The 19,256-nt window shown below is 43.7% G+C and overlaps 1 protein-coding gene across 1 annotated transcript in view; it reads right to left on the bottom strand.

Moving 5' to 3' along the window:
- The window catches only part of SPPL2B (signal peptide peptidase like 2B), a 118,267-nt gene that overhangs the window by 36,785 nt on the left and 62,226 nt on the right, over positions 1 to 19,256 (bottom strand). Inside the window, exons 8-10 of the mRNA XM_068233692.1 lie at positions 11,983 to 12,099; positions 11,480 to 11,561; positions 3,060 to 3,134 (exon numbers count right to left, since the gene is read on the bottom strand). Coding sequence (XP_068089793.1) covers positions 3,060 to 3,134; positions 11,480 to 11,561; positions 11,983 to 12,099 — 274 coding nt within the window. The remainder of the gene's footprint in view (positions 1 to 3,059; positions 3,135 to 11,479; positions 11,562 to 11,982; positions 12,100 to 19,256) is intronic.

Below are 19,256 nucleotides of genomic sequence, written 5' to 3'. Positions count from 1 at the left end.
AAACTGTAATATCACCCACTTGAGCCATAGGGAAACATGGACATTACCTTGCACATTCAGTTGTAACTGACAGCTGCTAATATATAACTGGCAGCAACTGGTATATTTCAGTTCTGACAAAAAGGGATCACTGTAAGAAGAAAATGGTGAGCTTCTGAGAGGAACTGACAGTGAGGTTAGTATGTAATATTCATTTGCAGCTAGGTCATGTGTTTATTTTAAATAATTTTCCTTGCTTCCGGTTCCCTTTAAACGTTCATTTATAGTTACTCTATACATGCTGCATATCGCAAATATAGAAGACAACTCCACTGCATTACCATTTTGCCCCACTGACACTTAGAAACTGAAATACGCCCCTTTAGGGGCAAAGACTGAAATATCACATAGCAGTGTCATTTAGTTAGGCCCATAAATATTTGGACAGAGACAACTTTTTTTTTTCTAAATTTTGTTGTGTACATTGCCACAATGAATTTTAAATGAAACAACTCAGATGCAGTTGAAGGGCAGACTTTCAGCTTTAATTTAGTATGGTGAACAAAATGAATGCATGAAAATGTGAGGCAACTAAAGCATTGTTAACACAATCCTTTCATTTAAGGGGTTCAAAAGTAATTGGACAGATTACGGTAAATAACTGGAAATAAAATGTTCATTTTTAATTCTTGGTTGGAAATGCTGGCAATGACACTCTGAAAGCTTGAAACAAAGGACATCGCCAGATCCTGGCTTTCCTCCTTTTTAATGCTCTGCCAGGCTTTTACTGCAGCGACTTTCAGTTGCTGTTTGTTTGCAGGCCTTTCTGTCTGAAGTTTAGCCTTCAACAAGTGAAATGCATGCTCAATTAGGTTAAGATCAGGTGACTGATTTGGCAATTCTTTGCTTTAATAAAAAAAACTCATGGGTTTCTTTGGCTGTATGTTTTGGGTCACTGTCCATCTGCATCATGAAACGCAGCCCAATCAATTTGACTGCATTTACCTGGATTTGAAAAGACAGTATGTCTCTGAACACCTCAAAATTAATTTGGCTGCTTCTGTCCTGCGTCACATCAATAAATACTAGTGTAACAGTGCCACTGGCAGCCATGCATGCCCAAGCCATCACACTGCCTTTACCGTATTTTACAGATGATGTGGCAAGTTTTGGATAATGAGCTGTTCCACGCCTTCTCCATACTTTGTTATTACCATCATTCTAGAAGAGTTTGATCTTGGTTTCATCTGTCCATAGAATATTTTCCCAGAACTGTGCTGGCTTTTTTAGATGTTCTTAAGCAAAGTTCAATCAAGCCTTTCTATTCTTGAGGCTTATGAGTGGCTTGCACCTTGCAGTGCACCCTCTGTATTTACTTTCATGCAGTCTTCTCTTTGTGGTAGACTTGGATATTGATACGCCTATTACCTGGAGAGTGTTCACTTGGTTGGCTGTTGTGAAGGGGTTTCTCTTCACCATGGAAATGGATCTGCGATCATCCATCACTGTTATCTTCCGTGGTCGTAAAGATCTTTTTGTGTTGCAGAGTTCACCACTGCTTTCTTTCTCAGTATGTACCAAACTGTAGATTTTGCCACTTGAAATATTGTAGCAATTTCTCTGATTTTTTCTGTCTGTTTTCACAGCTTAAAGTGAACCTAAAGCCTGGGGAAAAAAATGAGATTAACTCACCTGGGGCTCCCCTCAGCCCCCTGCATCCGATCGGTGCCCTCGCAGCTCCGGTCCGATGCTTCTGGACCCGTCAGCGACAAATTCCGGTTTCGCAGTCACCGGCCGACAGGCATAGGAACGCAAGTGATTGTTCGCGTTCCCAGCCTGTATATCGCCCCCTATGCTGCTATTGCGGCCTCCTGGCCGCAATAGCAGCATAGGGGGCGATATACAGGCTGGGAACGCGAACAATCACTCGCGTTCCCATGCCTGTCGGCCGGTGACGGCCAAACCGGAAGTGTTCACCGGCGGGTCCTGGAGCGTCAGAGTGGGGCTGCGAATGCACCGATCGGCTGCAGGGGGCTGAGGGAAGCCCCAGGTGAGTTAATCTTTTTTTTTTCTAGACTTTAGGTTCACTTTAAGGATGGCATCTTTCACCTGCATGGAAAGCTCCTTTGACCACATCTGTTCACAGCAAAATCTTCCACATGCAAGCAGCACACTTCAGATTAACTCCAGGCCTTTTATCTGCTTAACTGATAATGACATAATGACAGACTTGCTCACACCTGCCCATGAAATTGTATTTCAATCACTTGCCCAATTACAGTACTTTTGAGCCCCTGAAATGAAGGGATTGTATTTAAAAAAAAAAAAAAAAAAAAAAGCTCTAGTTGCCTCACAATTGTTTTGTTCGTCCCACGTAAACTGAGTCTGGAAGGCTCTGGGTCCTATAGAGCCTTCCCATTCTTCTCGCAGTCCACTCGTTCCAGCACTGGCTCCCCCATTCAAATCCTCCACCCCGGGAGGCTTCTGAAGTGTGACTAGTCACAAGGGCGTGTGATTGCATACTTGTGCATGCACAGTACAGAGCGGCCAGTCTTTCAGAGCACTTGGGCTCTTGAAGACGTCCGAAGCCTCCTGCAGTGGCAGAGTGCAGCCGGAGACTGCTAATGGGGGAGCAAGCACTGGAACGCGGGAACTGTGAGAGGAACTAGAAGGCTCTATATGACCCGGAGCCTTCTCTCTCTCCTTATGTGAGTAGAGTATCTGTTTTGTTTTTTTAACTCCCTTCAGGCTCTCTTTAATTAAAGCTGAAAATCTACACTTAAACTACATGTGAATTGTTTCATTTAAAATTCATTGTGGTAATGCACAAAACCAAAATTGAAAAAGTGGTCTTTGTCCATTTATTTATGGGCCTAACTGTATATGTCAGTTTTTGTGTCCACAATGCACTGGACGCCCTTTCATTGGGGAAAACTCAATGAGAATTTGCACTCAAAGACAGACACAAAAAAGCTTCAACATTTTTACAGAAAATGAAAACTAGCTAGTCTTACATAAAATACAAATACTTTTATAAATGAAGTTTACAAATGCTTTGTTTCCTCGCTCATAGTTTATACCTTTGTTAGAAAGGGGGTGATGAACACGAAGAACACATCATAAATGAAGAGAACAAACAGAAGTAAGGTGCAGCTCTGGAAGAAAAATTAGACACATGAAAACCAACAAATTGATAAACTTGATTTAAATTCATTAATGAGTAAGCAGTTTGGTGGCTTCTATATAAGCATATAAAAATTAAAAAAAAAAAAACTATAAAAAAAATTGAATAAAACTTAAATCTGAATGGAAAAAAAAAAATCATTGCAAATATACTGTTAAAGTGAACCTTAAAGAGAAGCCGAAGTGTGTTTAAAGAATGTTATCTGCATACAGAGGCTGGATCTGCCTATACAGCCCAGCCTCTGTTGCTATTCCAAACCCCCCTAAGGTCCCCCTGCACTCTGCAATCCCCCATAAATCACAGCCCTGCTGTGAGGCTGTGTTTACATCTGTAGTGTCAGTCTCGGCTGCTCCCCCGCCTCCTGCATAGCTCCGGTCCCTGCCCCCATCCCTTCCCTCCAATCAGCAGGGAGGGAAGGGATGCAGGCAGGGACCGGAGTTCTGCAGGAGGCGGGGAGAGCAGCAGACTGACACTATAGAGATAAACACAGCCAGCTCTGACAAGCTGTTTGTCAGTAGCGTGGCTGTGATTTATGAGGGATTGCAGAATGCAGGGGGACCTTAGGGGGGTTTGGGATAGCAACAGAGGCTGGGCTGTATAGGCAGATCCAGCCTCTGTATGCAGATAACATTCTTCAAACTCACCTCGGGTTCTCTTTAAGTCAGAAATAAAAGACAACTTTACTTACGGTAACGTCTTTTCCAGTAGTCAGAAGGACAGCACCCCTGGATGAGACTTGTCTCCCTCCCAACTGTGGACAGGAACTGCAAAAGAAAGATTTGCATAACAAATAGGCAGCCATATATAAAGCTACTAGCTTACCCTCAGTACTTCAGTTAATACAAAAGATGACACCGACCGGTATAAATGCCTACTTACATAATTATAATTCCACCCAACAATAGGGTGGGTTGCAGGGGTGCTGTCCTTCTGACTACTGGAAAAGACGTTACCGTAAGTAAAGTTGTCTTTCCCAGAACGTCATTGGACAGCACCCCTGGATGAGACGATATACCAGATATAGGATTTAGGGCGGGACCACTGCCTGCAGCACTTTTCTTCCAAATGATAAGTCTGCTGCGGCTGAGATGTTTAGGCGATAATGCTTCACAAAGGTATTGTGACTTGACCAGGTAGCAGCTCTGCATATCTGTTCTATTGAAGCCCCTGACCTCTCTGCCCAGGAAGTTGATATTCCTCTTGTAGAAGGAGCTCTAATTGAAGAACCTAACTGCTTTCCTTGAGCCTGATATGCCAATGTAATAGTCTGTTTGATCCATCGTGCTAGAGTCGTTTTGGACGCCTTGTTGCCTCTTTGTTTCCCAGCAAATAGAATGAACATTGCATCAGTCTTTCTCCATGGACCTGTTCTCTCCATATATTGTATAAGACATCTCCTTACGTCCAGACAATGAAGTCTCTTTTCTTTGTCATTGTTAGGATTCTCACAAAAGGAGCAGTAAAGTGTTGTACCGTGTTAGCCATGAGTAAAAGCAAGAAGTTTTGAATCAGGATGATACCATTTATTGGCTAACTTAGAGATGGATAAACAGTGAGCTTTCGACTTATAAAAAGCCTTCGTCGGACTGGTTCCTGACCAGAACTGAAAAACACAGCTTATATACACTGACATACAGAGGAGAAACATTCTTTAGCAAACATAAATGTAATTAGATGCCTTAACTGTTACTGAGGAGGCTTTCCCAGGCATCCTATCTAAATTGATAAGATCAATAGAATCCTCAACATGACATAAAGCAGACTCTGGTGATGAAGAGACATCGTTAATTCCGAATTCAAATGGTAACTGGCCTGGTTACATGCACCATTAATTCTAAGCTTAAGAGAATTGTGGCATTTAAAGCCAGCACCTGAAAGCAAATAAAATGAATAGTGACAGTGAATTCCATCTTACACAGCATATGGCACAAAAATGAATGAAAAGATAGAAAAATTAAAATTAAAAGAACTGTGGCATTTAAAACCCATCGTACCAGCACAAGAAGTTGGAGTCCTTGTTTAAACCATCTTGTACAGTTTTGAACCAATGTATAAACTTAGTTTCTTGTGTTAGTCTCATGTTTCCCGATTTGAAGCCACCCATTAATACAGTGACGCGAAAATCGCTTAAACTGTGTCCAGGTAAACAAAAGTGTGTTGGTATTGGGAGATCAGTATAATTTGTAATATCCTTTTTCCTGTAATATCCACTATTAACAGCAGGAAAAAGGATATTACAAATTATACTGATCTCCCAATACCAACACACTTTTGTTTACCTGGACACAGTTTAAGCGATTTTCGCGTCACTGTATTAATGGGTGGCTTCAAATCGGGAAACATGAGACTAACACAAGAAACTAAGTTTATACATTGGTTCAAAACTGTACAAGATGGTTTAAACAAGGACTCCAACTTCTTGTGCTGGTACGATGGGTTTTAAATGCCACAGTTCTTTTAATTTTAATTTTTCTATCTTTTCATTCATTTTTGTGCCATATGCTGTGTAAGATGGAATTCACTGTCACTATTCATTTTATTTGCTTTCAGGTGCTGGCTTTAAATGCCACAATTCTCTTATGCTTAGAATTAATGGTGCATGTAACCAGGCCAGTTACCATTTGAATTCGGAATTTACAATGTCTCTTCATCACCAGAGTCTGCTTTATGTCATGTTGAGGATTCTATTGATCTTATCAATTTAGATAGGATGCCTGGGAAAGCCTCCTCAGTAACAGTTAAGGCATCTAATTACATTTATGTTTGCTAAAGAATGTTTCTCCTCTGTATGTCAGTGTATATAAGCTGTGTTTTTCAGTTCTGGTCAGGAACCAGTCCGACGAAGGCTTTTTATAAGTCAAAAGCTCACTGTTTATCCATCTCTAAGTTAGCCAATAAATGGTATCATCCTGATTCAAAACTTCTCACAAAAGGAGGGAAGGAAGATTTCTTGATTCCTGTGAAATGAGGAAACAACTTTAGGTAGAAACGCTGCATCCGTGCGTAATGTAATTCTATCTTCCGAAACGATGCAGTAGGGCTCTCTAATAGACAACGATTGCAATTCACCTATTCTCCTAGCTGAAGTAATGGCTAGCAAAAAAATGGTTTTCAAAGTAAGAAATGTGTCCGAAATCTGTGATAATGGTTCAAATGGGGCCTCACATAACCCCTGTAAGACAGTATTTAAATCCCATGAGGGTATTCTGGACTTGATTGCTGGTTTCAGTCTCTTTAAAGCTTGGAAGAATCTTATAATTAGATTTTCTTCTGCCAGCCGTCTTTCTAAAAATACACTTAGAGCAGATACTTGTACCTTCAGAGTGCTTATACTAAGCCCCTTCTTGTATCCACACTGAAGAAATTCTAATACAGATTTAAGTGATGTATTGTCACAGGATCTTTCCGCACACCATTCGTTAAACACTCTCCAGGCCTTTTGGTATATTACCCGAGTCACCTTCTTCCTACTCTGTATCAAGGTTTCTGATAGTTCGTCTGAAAAACCTTACGACTTCAGGATGCCCCACTCAGCTTCCAGGCTGAAAGGTGAAGGCTGTTTAAACCCGGATGCCATACTGGACCCTGGGACAGCAAATGAGGTATGGGTGGAAAGATTATCGGATCTGCAACTGCTAGTGTTCTTAGTGACGTGAACCATGGTCTTTTCGCCATAGTGGAGCTATCAGGATTACTCGAGCCTTGTCCTGAATAATCTTTTTTATTAATCGTGGTAGCAATGGAGTTGGAGGAAATGCATACATCAGTAACTCTCCCCAATTGATCGAGAAGGCGTCTACTTTCCAAGGTAGGTCCTCCGGAAACAGGGCACAAAATTGCTGACATTTCGCATTCGCTCTCCTTGCAAACAGGTCTACTTCTGGGCAACCCCATTGTAACGTCACCTGCTGAAAGACTTCCATATCTAGTGACCACTCGTTCGATTCCAACTTCCTCCTGCTGAGGTAGTCCGCCAGGTGGTTTGAGGTTCCTTTTAAGTGTATCGCAGTTAATGATAAAAGATTTCTTTCCGACCAGTATAGGATCTTTGACGTCTTTTCCCATAAGGATTGACTCCTCGTGCCCCCTTGCCTGTTCAGGAAAGCTACAACGCTCCTGTTGTCCGTTCTTATCCTGACATGAGAATTCTCTATTAGGGGCCCGAAATGTAGTAAAGCTTGCCATACTGCTTGCAATTCTCTGTTGTTCGATGACTGTGACTTTATTGTCATATTCCATGGACCCTGAGCCGGCAGAGAATTGAAGTGGGCTCCCCAACCCCACAAACTGGCATCGGTTGTGATTGTATTCTGTTGTGGATAATTCCACAGATGACCTGGAGATAGATGATCCAGCTGTTGCCACCAGAGAAGGGAAGCCTTTACACTTTGTGGAATGATGATCTTCCTGTCTAGAGTCACCAGCGACCTGTTCCAGGATTTCAAAATCCATATTTGTAAGAATCTCGCATGGAACTGTCCCCACTGGATTGCCGGAAAGGCAGAAGTTAGAAGGCCTAGAAGAGCCATGGCTTTTCTTAGCGATAAGCTTCTTAATTTCTGAAATGAGAAAATATTATTAAAAATAGCAATGATCTTCCTATCAGGTAACAACAGCTTTTCTTCTCTGGTAGAAATATTGAAGCCCAAAAATTCTAGACATTGGGAAGGAACCAGAGCAGACTTTTCCCAATTAATTAACCAACCTAATTCCTGGAGGAAGCCCAAAGTTATAAAAAGCTGATCATTAACGGATTTCTCAGAAGAACCCCATAATAAAAAATCATCAAGGTAACCGACAATATTAACATGTCTTAACTTGAGAAGAGCTAATACTTCAGACATAACTTTAGTAAATAGCCATGGGGCTGAAGATAATCCGAAAGGCAAGGCATTAAATTGAAAATGTCTTACCTCCCCCTCCATCCACACGGCAAACCTCAGGTATTGTTGGCAGGATAAATGGATTGGTAGATGTAGATACGCATCCTTCAGGTCTAGAGATGCCAAAAAATCATCCTTCTGTAAAAGATGAACTACAGATCGAATATTGTCCATCCTGAATTTTCTGTATTTGACTTTTAGATTCAATTTCTTTAGGTTTAGAATCAATCGATAGGCTCCTTGATGCTTTTTTACCAGGAAGATTGGGGAGTAGAATCCCTGTTCTCTTTGACATGCTGGAAACCTGACGAACTCTATTCTGTAACCTTCTAATATTATGCTTAGTAACCATTGATTGGTGAATAGTTGTTGCCATCTTTCGTAAAAGTTGGTGATTCTCCCCCCCACCGGAATGATGGCGTCATTGTTTGTTTGTCTTTTTAGTATTAGTAGAGGTATTGCGGGGTCCCTGTTGCCTGTAAGGGGCCCATCTTCTACCTTTGGAGGATTTACTATCCGTTTCATTTTTGGCGGGGGCCCGAAATGGCCGTTTATTCTGAAAGGGGCGCTTCCTTGGGAAATTTTTCTTATTATCTGCCGTACGATCTAGTGTATCGTCCAGCTTAGACCCAAACAGCAGATTTCCTTCACAGGGGATACCACAAAGCTTAGATCTTGATGAGTTATCCCCATTCCATGTTTTAACCCATACTCCTCTTCTGGCTGAGTTGACTAGTGCGGTGGTTCGGGCTGTTAATTTAACCGTATCGTCTGCTGCATCAACCATGAAATTTGAGGCATTGGTAATTTTAGGAAAGTTGTTAAGGATTTCCTCCCTAGGAACCCCATTAGCTATTTTATACTGTAATTCTGCCAACCAAGTCTTCAGAGATCGACTAACTGCTGTCGATGCTACTGCTGGCTTGAAAGTTAATGAAGCAGACTCCCACGCCCTTCGCAAAACATTATCCATTTTCTTGTCTATTGGGTCTTTTAGTTTTCCGAAATCCTCAAACATAAGGTCTGACTTTCTTGAAACCCTGGAAAAGGAAGGATCTAGTTTAGGCGGAGGGCCCCAACAAGCCTGGTCATCTGGAGCAAAAGGATAACGCTTAGATAAAGATTTTGGCCAAAAGGCCCTTTTCTCAGGATTTTCCCATTCTTTCCTAATCATAGTTTTAAGAGTAGAATGGACCGGGATGAACCTGGATTGGGGGTCCGCCAAACTTTCATACATTTGGTCAAGGGGAGACAAGGGTTTTTGTTCCGATTTAATACCCATTGTTTCATGCATGGATGTCAAAAGATCCTTCATTAACTCTGTGGAAAAGGCAAACTTTTGTGGTTTTTCAGCCTTATCTATCTCCTCACCCTCAGATATTTCATCTAATGCAGAAATTTCTCCATCAGAAAATTGTGAACCTTCTACATCACTCTCTCTGCTTCTCCTAGCCTGCACAGGAGTATGAGATAAAGGAATTGGAGATAAACCACTGACATTAGGTATAACAGGAGCCTCATTGCTAGGACCAGGCATATCAGCAGGGCTGGGAGCTATAGTCTGAGAAGAAATGGCAGAATCCTTAATTTCTTTGATGGCTGAAGACATTTCTGACCGCATCCATCCCATCAGATCCTTAAATATTACTGGGGATTCATCCTTAACCAGTTTGTACAATCCTGGCACAGCTTTTTTGAGGAAGAGGATGACAAACGAGAGGAGCAAATGGCACATTTCTTCACAGATTTACTAGATCCATGCTGACTAGACTGTGTAGAAGATCTGTCAGATTTGTCATGCTTTTCATGTTTTTCTGGCTAAAAAACATAATAACAAGCCAACCATTAGTACCCTCTCTAGTATATATTAAAACATATACATATATATATATATATATATATATATATATATATATATATATATATATATATATATATATATATATATACACACACACACACTGTATAACCTATACATAAGTACTTGCCAGAGAGGTATCTTGGGCTGGCCTGGCAGACTGCGCAGGAGCTGACCCAGAAGCATCCTCCATGCTCACTTTTGACAACCAGAGTGAGTCAGGAAACAGACTTAAATAAATCATCACATGACAAAATAATGCAAAACAGCCGCCTGAATCACCAGCTCATTAGCTTGATTCTCATTTGCATAAGCCTCTCAAAGGTTAGCCAGTCACGGCACCTGCCGCTTAATTGCTTATGCGTATTAGCACAATTATCCCCCTTCTGAGGCACCTGCCTCATATTACTCATTACCTTAGCGAATCAGCTGATGCTGATCCGCAATCACCGCCGCGGCTCCCTGCCGCCTGATCTGAGTCACACTGGACGCTGCGTGTGACGACTTCCGGGTTGACCCGGAAGTACCTTGTTTCCCAAGCGCGCCTGCGCTATATCTCCGCTGCCTTGTACAGAGAAGCCTCCTCCACGCTGCAGAGCTCCCACTGTCACCTGAATCAGCCTACTTGGAGCCCTGAAAAAAACGTTGCCCCTGAACACCTGTCAAGGATAGCACCCTGGAGACCTCTCCTCTGCATTCCGTCCGGGACAGGAAACTGAACTGAAGTACTGAGGGTAAGCTAGTAGTTAATATATGGCTGCCTATTTGTTATGCAAATCTTTCTTTTGCAGTTCCTGTCCACAGTTGGGAGGGAGACAAGTCTCATCCAGGGGTGCTGTCCAATGACGTTCTGGGAAAAAAAGAGTTTTACTCACCTGGGGCTTCTACCAGCCCCCTGTAGCAGTCCTGTGCCCTCGCAGCCACTCACTAATCCTCTGGTCCCCCGCTGCCAGCTAGTTTCGTTTTTGCCGACAGGCCCGTCAGGACTGGCCACGCGTATCCTTTTTCCGCATTCCTGACTGCAATTAGCGCTATTCCGGACGCAACGCATATCTATGCGTGCGTAATGCTGCAACGTGCAATAGCGCTAATTGCAGTCGGGAATTCTGAAAAAGCTACGCGTGGCCAGTCCTGACGGGCTTGTCGGCAAAAACGAAACTAGCTGGCAGCACGGGACCAGAGGATTAGTGAGTGCTGCGAGGTCACAGGACTGCTGAAGGGGGCTGGTAGAAGCCCCAGGTGAGTAAAAACTCTTTTTTTTCTGACTTAAGTGTCCCTTTAAAAGCAATTATGGCCACAGACAACATACAGCTTAGTTAGCGTTAGAGTAGGTAGCGAATGTATGGAAATGCATAGTCTGTATTTGCAGGGACACAAAAATGTACAAGACAGTGATTCCTATACACATGCAGTTTTGGGCCACAAATATTCTATATAATTACAAATCAGGAATAGGATACCCTATTTATAGTATATAGCGCATGTGAACAAAATATACAACAGGTATGTCTTAACAGTACTTAAAAAACTTGGTGTACCAAAAATTCATCATTTGCTAAGAGATGTAATTTCTACCTTAAATGTGGGTAGGCGGATTGTCTTCAGCATGTACAAGCAAAAAGCTATGCCCAGGATATCCTGCAATATCCAAGCCCATCTAAAAGATAAAACACCGCAGTAAAGCAGGCACTTTAGAGCAAAACAGAACAAAGTGGCGCCGGGAAGTTTAGGTGCACCATGTACCGCCATAGGTCGTAACATGAATTACAGCTATAGTAGTGTTCAGAAAGTAATTTGGGTGCTGTTAAAAGACAGAGTACAAATTACTTTAAAAACCGCGTAATTCAGCACCGGCAATATAGCTGGCAGCTGAATTACGTCTTTCCCCACTGTCCATTAAGGCCTGGAGGGGGAATAGTAATTAAGTCCACCAGAACTTTTGTAGTGGCAAGGCGAGACATTTTTCAGCTTTACCTTGCGCCATTTTTGCGCCAATTTCCCGGCGCCATTTTTGCATATATGCCTTGAGAGACTTCCAGAACATATAACGAATAACTCTAGTGCAAACTCATACTTACTGATCTTCATTCCTAAACACACCCCAGGTCACACTGACTGCAATACAGAAAGATGCCAACAGAAGTTTCCATATAGGTGGTCGATTGTGGAAGTATGGGAGGTTGTTGTCTGGAATTCTGAAAACACATGTCATTTTTATATGAGGTTGATATCAAATGCAAATGAAGAAAGCGATATACAAGCTGTGTGCTAAACTAGAAGAATCTTTTCTTTCCTCCCCATTATTCCTAGAAGGCAGTGAATCTTAAAGCGGAACTGAAGAATAAAAAAAAACAAAAAACAAAAAAGTGTTTCACTTACCTGGGGCTTCTGCCAGCCTCTTGCAGCCTTTCTGTCCCACGCTGGTACTCCGCGATCCTCCGTTCTTCCGCCGCCAGCTAGTTTTGTTACCGCCGTCTTGTAATTCAATTGCAACTGCGAGGCCCTGGCCACGCCTATCTTTGATTGCGTTCCCACTAGCAATAGCGTTCTGTGCTAATAAATAGCAGGGCACTATTGTGGTCGGAAACACAAAGATAGATATGCATGGCCAGGACCGCACAGGCGCAGTTGCTGTCAACTTACAAGTCTAGCTGGTGGCGGGAGAACGGAGGATCGTGGAGGACCAGCGCAGTACTGGAAGGCTGCAAGGGGCTGGCAGAAGCCCCAGGTAAGTGAAACACTTTTTTTTTTTTGTTTTATTCTTCAGTTACGCTTTAAAGAGAACCCGAGGTGGGTTCTACGAACGCTAATTGCACACAGAGGCTGGGTCTGCCTATACTGCCCACCCCCCGCCTGCTGATTGGAGGGAAGCGACGCAGGTGGGGACCGGAGCTATGGAGGAGGCGGGGGAGTGGCAGAGACTGACACATGCAGAGGTAAACAGCCGGCTGGCGACACGCTGCGTGTCGACAGCTCGGCGTATGATTTATGTAGGACAAGCAGAGCGCAGGGGGGGCCAGAGGGGAGACAGTATAGCAACAGAGGCTGGGCAGTATAGGCAGACCCAGCCTCTGTGTGCAATTAGTGTTCTTAAAACCCACCTCGGGTTCTCTTTAAATAGAACCCGAGGCGGGGGTTCTGACAATGCTATCCACATACAGAGGCTGGGTCTGCCTATACTGCCCAGCCTCTGTTGCTATTTCAATCCCCCCTAAGCCCCCCTGCGCTCTGCTATCCCCCATAAATCACAGCCGCGCTGTCGACACAGTGTGTCGCAGCGGGCTGTGTTTATCCCTGTACTGTCAGTCTGCTGCTTCCCCCGCCTCCTGCAGAGCTCCGGTCCCTGCCCGCGTCCCTTCCCTCCCCGCTGATTGGAGGGAAGGGACGCGGGCGGGACCGGAGCTATGCAGGAGGCGGGGGGAGCACGCAGAGTGACAGTACAGATGTAAACACAGCCCACACAGCGCAGCTGTGATTTATGGGGGATTGCAAAGCGCAGGGGGAACTTAGGGGGGATTGGGATAGCAACAGCAGCTGGGCTGTATAGGCAGACCCAGCCTCTGTATGTGGATTGCAATGTCAGAACCCCACCTCGGGTTCGCTTTAAGGCTTTAGAGCTAGCTAATTTTTAGGAGGAGGAGGATAAATACAATTGTTTATCTCATCAGTTTATTTTCACCTTGGGTTCACGTTAAAGCCTCAGTTCCGGCACAAATGTTTCCCTAGTCCTGTATAGGAAATTATTATTTATCTATACAGAAGCTGCATAATTAGCTGATGTCATAAAAATCACCTTAAAATATCTGTTGAGAATCCCCTTTGTCCTGTAGACCAGACTCCCATATCTGTAGGCTGTAATAATCTCAGGAAGCTGTCTAGCACACATAGGCCTCGATTCATAAAGCATTTCCGCATGAGGAAATGCAGAAAGCCGCTCGCTTTACCGACCACACAGCAAAATATGTATTCATAAAGGCTTTTTCCGCATGAAAAGCCGACATCCACGAGCAGAGTGATCAATCACCGCCTTGCGCGGTGATTATCACAGCAAAAGTAACAAATGTCAATTCATAAAGATTAGAGGTAGCGGTATGCGGACGGGTATTACCGCTACCTCTGATGTGGCGAGAAGCGTGCGGAATCCGTTGCAGTGAATGGGACAGACCTCCCAAGCAGCTGCAGAGAGAACACCGCACGGAGGGATTCCGCCTGCTTCTCCGGCTTCCGCATGTCTCCCGACAGCCTAACGCCTGCCTACAGCGGAGTATCTCCGCACGCCTGTCACAACAGGCAACATTTTTATGAATTACCACCCTGAAGGCGGAAATACCGACAGCGGTGTTTCCCCGCTCGCAGGCACTTTTATGAATCGAGGCCATAGCTGCATCCTGCACAACATGCTGATCCCTAGTCACATAGCAGCAGCCCCACCCTCTTGTTACCAGCTTTTTTAACTGGTCTTGTTACCAGCAGAATTTTTAGATGTTCACTATCAGACGGTGATTTTATAAGTGAGCCTATGCCGGGACTACAGCTAAACCTCATGTCTTCATTTTTTCTTTATCACAGTTCAGTGCTGCCGTTTGGATTGCATTATCCTGCTGTTTATTTTGTATAATTTAAGATGAAGACTTCCTATATAATCTGTACCATATTTTATACAAACTCCACACTCCATCTATGCTGGGCATACATGGTAAGTTTCTTGTTATCAATCGAGCCACTGATGTGTACATCATGCAGAATTGCAATTCTGCATTTGGAGCATATCTAATGTATGTAAATAGGATTGCATTTTAACTGTGTTTATTTTTTAATGTGAGTTTTGCAATTTTTGTGCTTTTTAAAATTTCGCTGTAACGTTGCTTTTTTCCATAAGCGATGTATGATTCAAAGTTAATGTAAGTCAATGGAAAAGCAGAAAAATCACATTTGTCTTGCGAAAATCGCATTCAGTTTTCAAGTTAGACACTTTCCCATATAAATGAACTTCATTGGTACGCACAAAGAATCGCATTAAAAAATGCGCACAAAAATGCAAAATTGCAAAGAAGAAATAAAATGAAAAATCCCCCCCCCCCAAAAAAAAAGCATCGCAAGATGCAGAGTAATACATGAAAAAAAGGAAATGTGCAACAGCTGTACTGTTAGCAAAAATATGGGTATAAACTCTAAAAACTTCAGATGTAATTTATATTGTACTATGATACTTGATAATACTATGCTGGTTTACTGCTTTTTATACTTTATAAACTGCATCGCGAAAAAAAACTCTACTGAGTCACTGGCTCTTGTGGATGGCTTTCTTGTATATGTATTAAATAACTCTAGTGTTAAAAACCATAAGGAGCAGGCCTGGATTGGCATCACAGAAGCCTATAGGCACAGATGTCCTGCCTCCCTAGACTTTGCCCTCCATGAACCTACAAACATCCACTGAACCACACTGCAAGTGTGCTGACTGGCGCTGTTAAGTCTCCCTTAATTCCCTTGCCCATCATCGGTAGCTACAGGTATCCCTTAGTATTATGTAGCCAGAGCTATCCTCAATATAAAGTAGCTAAAGGTGCCCCCAAGTATAGGTAGCTAGAAGTGCCCCCAACTAAAGGGAGATCTGGTCAGTGGAATGCTTAGACCCAGGTGAGTAACCTCTAATTAACGCTTCGCTAGGGACTCTGCATAGGTTAGGAGGGAGGACGGCACTCGGGGAGGGGAGTGAGACGCCTTTCCATCATCGGGAGCCTGAAGGCACGTGCCTACAGTGCCTTGTGGTAAATCCGGCACTGCTAAAAGCTACTCAGAAATTAGAAGTAAAAATTCAACAATTCATGCACTATAAAACAAAACAGGGAAAAGCACACCAGGTTTAAAACAAATCTGTACGTATTACAAATGTAGTGGCCTAACCACCTGGGGACTGCTAACGCCGATGGGCGTGGCCACGGCGGCAGCCCCAGGACCGCTTAACGCCGATGGGCATCAGGTTCTTTGTGCCCGTTTTGCCGGCGATCGTGTGCGCGCATATCGCCCGGCATGCTGTGCGGTCCCCCTCCGTCATCAGCCCGCCGGCCAATTAGCAGCGCCGGCGGGCTGCGATCATTCAAACTAGCGAAACAAAGTATATAATACATGTTGTTATGTAAACAACGTGTATTATACAGGCTGCCTCCTCCTCTGGTGGTCACAGCGTTCCCAGACGAACACCAGAGAGGATGGCAGCCCTGTGTGCACTAACGCCACACTGATCCTGCTCCCCGCCGATCGCCGCTGATCACCCCTCACTGGCCCTGACAGGCGTCTGACTAAGGTCCGATTGACAACTGGTCGCCTGTCACCAGCTCTGTTCGAGGTCTGAGTGAGTTCTGAGTGACATGTGAGTGACATCTAATGTATGTGCACTGTTGATTGATATCTGATTGGCCGTCACCAGCTCTAATTGGCCTTTGATAATCTCTGATTGCCCTGTGCTTGATCTGTTTACATCATTTGGCATCTGACAGCTGCAATGTGATTGACATTTGGTCGCCTGTCACTAGCTCTGATTGAGGTCTGAGTGACATTGAGTGAGATCTGAGTGACATCTTATCTGTGCACTGTAGAGTGATATCCGATTGGCTGTCACCAGCTCTGATTGGCCTTTGATCATCTCAGATTGCCCTGTGATTGATTTCTGTTTACATCGTTTGGCATCTGACAGCTGTACTGTGATTGACATCTGGTCTGTCACTATCCTAGTGATCTAAAAACATGCCAGTGAGTTAGCTAGGCCCCTTTGTTAGGTAGTTAGCGCCCAGCCCACTACACAGCAGTCACTAATTAGTCGCTAATCAACATTGTCACTATATAGTATCTGTAAGTGATCAGTACCCCAAGGTATTCGCTGAGGGGCATGGTGAGATCATAGAAGATTTTATTTTTTTGTCTCAAGTTAGCAGAAATGGATTTTCTTAATTTTTTTCTCACAAAGTGTCATTTTCCGCTAACTTGTGACAAAAAATAAAAAATTTTATGAACTCACTATGCCCCTCGTGGAATACCTTTGGGTCTCTTCGTTCCAAAATAGGGTCATTTCTGGGGTGTTTTTATTGTCCTGGCATTGTTTGGTCTTAAATTGTGAGCAACCCTGTAAAGCCTAAAGGTGCTCATTGGACTTAGCGCAGCTAGGCTGCAAAAAAGTGTCACATATGTGGTATTGCCATTCTCAGGAGTCATAGTATAATGTGTTTTGGGGTGTCTTTCCACACATACCCATGCTGGGGGGAGAAATATCGCTGTAACTGACAACTTTTTCATTTTTTTTACACTAAATTGTCCATTTACAGAGATATTTCTCCCACCCAGCATGGGTATGTGTAAAAATACATCCCAAAACACATTATACTACTTCTCCTGAGTACAGCAATACCACATGTGCGACACTTATTTTGCAGCCCAGCTGTGCAAAGGGGCCCAAAGTCCAATGAGTACCTTTTAGGATTTGACAGGCAATTTTTACTCATTTGCTTTTCAGACTACTCCTCACGGTTTAGGGCCCTTAAAGCCAATGGGTACCGTTTCTAAAAAGAAAAAGTCAGATACTCACCTAAGGAGAGGGAAGGCTCGGTCCTAATGAGCCTTCCCTCTCCCGGTGCTGCGCTAGCTCCCCCATTCGCGTCCGCCGCCGCAGGGACTTCGGAGGTCTTCAGGAGCACTCGGGCTTCCGAAGATGGCCGCTCCATACTACGTACGCGCGAGCGCGTCATAGAGGGCGCTCGCGCATGCGTAGTATGGAGCGGCCGCGTCATCGGGAGCCCGAGTGCTCCCGAAGCCTTCCGAAAGCGCCCTTCGGCATGCGGAAGTGGCAGTATTTGACCGAACTGGTCGAATACTGCCACGGGGGATCCTGCGCGGGACCGGGCACCGGGAGAGGAGAGGGAAGGCTCATTAGGACCGAGCCTTCCCTCTCCTTAGGTGAGTATCTGACTTTTTCTTTTTAAAAACGGTACACATTCACTTTAAAATTCCAGGTCAGTATAGGAACCCCACAAATGACTCCATTTTGGAAAGACAACACCCAAAGGTATTCTGTGAGGGGTATGGCGAGTTCATAGATTTTTTTTTTTGTCACAAGTTAGTGGAAAATGACACTTTGTGAGAAAAAACTAAAAAAAAAAAATTTCCACTAACTTGTGACAAAATAAAATCTAAGAACTCACCATACCCCTCACGGAATAGCTTGGGGTGTCTTCTTTCCAAAATGGGGTCACTTGTGGGGTTCTTATACTTCCCTGGCATTTTAGGGGACCTAAACCGCGAAGAGTAGTCTGGAAAACAAATGAGTAAAATTGACCTGTGAAAACCTAAAGGTACTCATTGGACTGTGGGCCCCTTTGCACAGTAAGGCCTGGAACCCACTGAAATCCGCAAACTCTAAACGCAACCGCTAGCGTTTTGTATGAGCGGTTTGCAAGCGGATTCATGCTCGTTTTAGGGAGCGTATTTAAAAAGTGTATTTTATGTGTCAGCGGTTGTGTAGTGTTTAGCTTAGCGATTCATGTTTTAATCCTGATTGGTCCTCTCAATTAATTTTAATTTTGTTACAGTGTGCTGTAACTTCAAAACGCTAACAAAACCGCTCCGTTTAGGTTTTGATAAGCGATTACGCTAGCGTTTGTATACTTAACATTGAAGCGCTAACGCTCCCAAAATGCTGCATGTTCTGCGCTCCTGTGGAAGTTGCCCCATCCATTAACATTAGCTGAGCGTTTTGGCAAAACGCTAGCGTATCGCAGCGCTGCCAAAATGCTCACAAACCAGCTCTTGTGGGTTCCAGCCCTTAGGCTGCAAAAAAGTGTCACACATGTGGTATTGCCGTACTCAGGAGAAGTAGTATAATGTGTTTTGGGGTGTCTTTTCACACATACCCATGCTGGGTGGGAGAAATATCTCTTTAAATGTACAATTTAGTGTAAAAAAATGGAAAAAGTTGTCCTTTACAGAGATATTTCTCCCACCCAGTATGGGTATGTGTGAAAAGACCCCCCCCCCCCCAAAAAAAAAACACATTATACTACTTCTCCTGAGTACGGCGATACCACATGTGTGACACTTTTTTTTGCTGCCTAGCTGTGCAAAGGGGCCCAAAGTCCAATGAGCACCTTTAGGCTTTACAGGGGTGCTCACAATTTAGCCCCCCCCCCACAAAATGCCAGGGCAGTACAAGTACCGCAAAAGTGACCCAATTTTGGAAAGTAGACACCCCAAGGTATTCACTGAGGGGCATGGTGAGTCCGTGGCAGATTTTATTTTTTTTTTGTCACACGTTAGCAGAAATGAAAAATTTTTGTTTTTTTGGTCACAAAGTGTCATTTTC

The sequence above is a fragment of the Hyperolius riggenbachi genome, chromosome 1, assembly GCF_040937935.1.
Source record: "Hyperolius riggenbachi isolate aHypRig1 chromosome 1, aHypRig1.pri, whole genome shotgun sequence".
Classification (NCBI taxonomy): Eukaryota; Metazoa; Chordata; class Amphibia; order Anura; family Hyperoliidae; genus Hyperolius; species Hyperolius riggenbachi.
The sequence above is the reverse complement of the archived record's forward strand: the minus strand, read 5'-3'. Positions and strand labels throughout refer to the sequence as shown.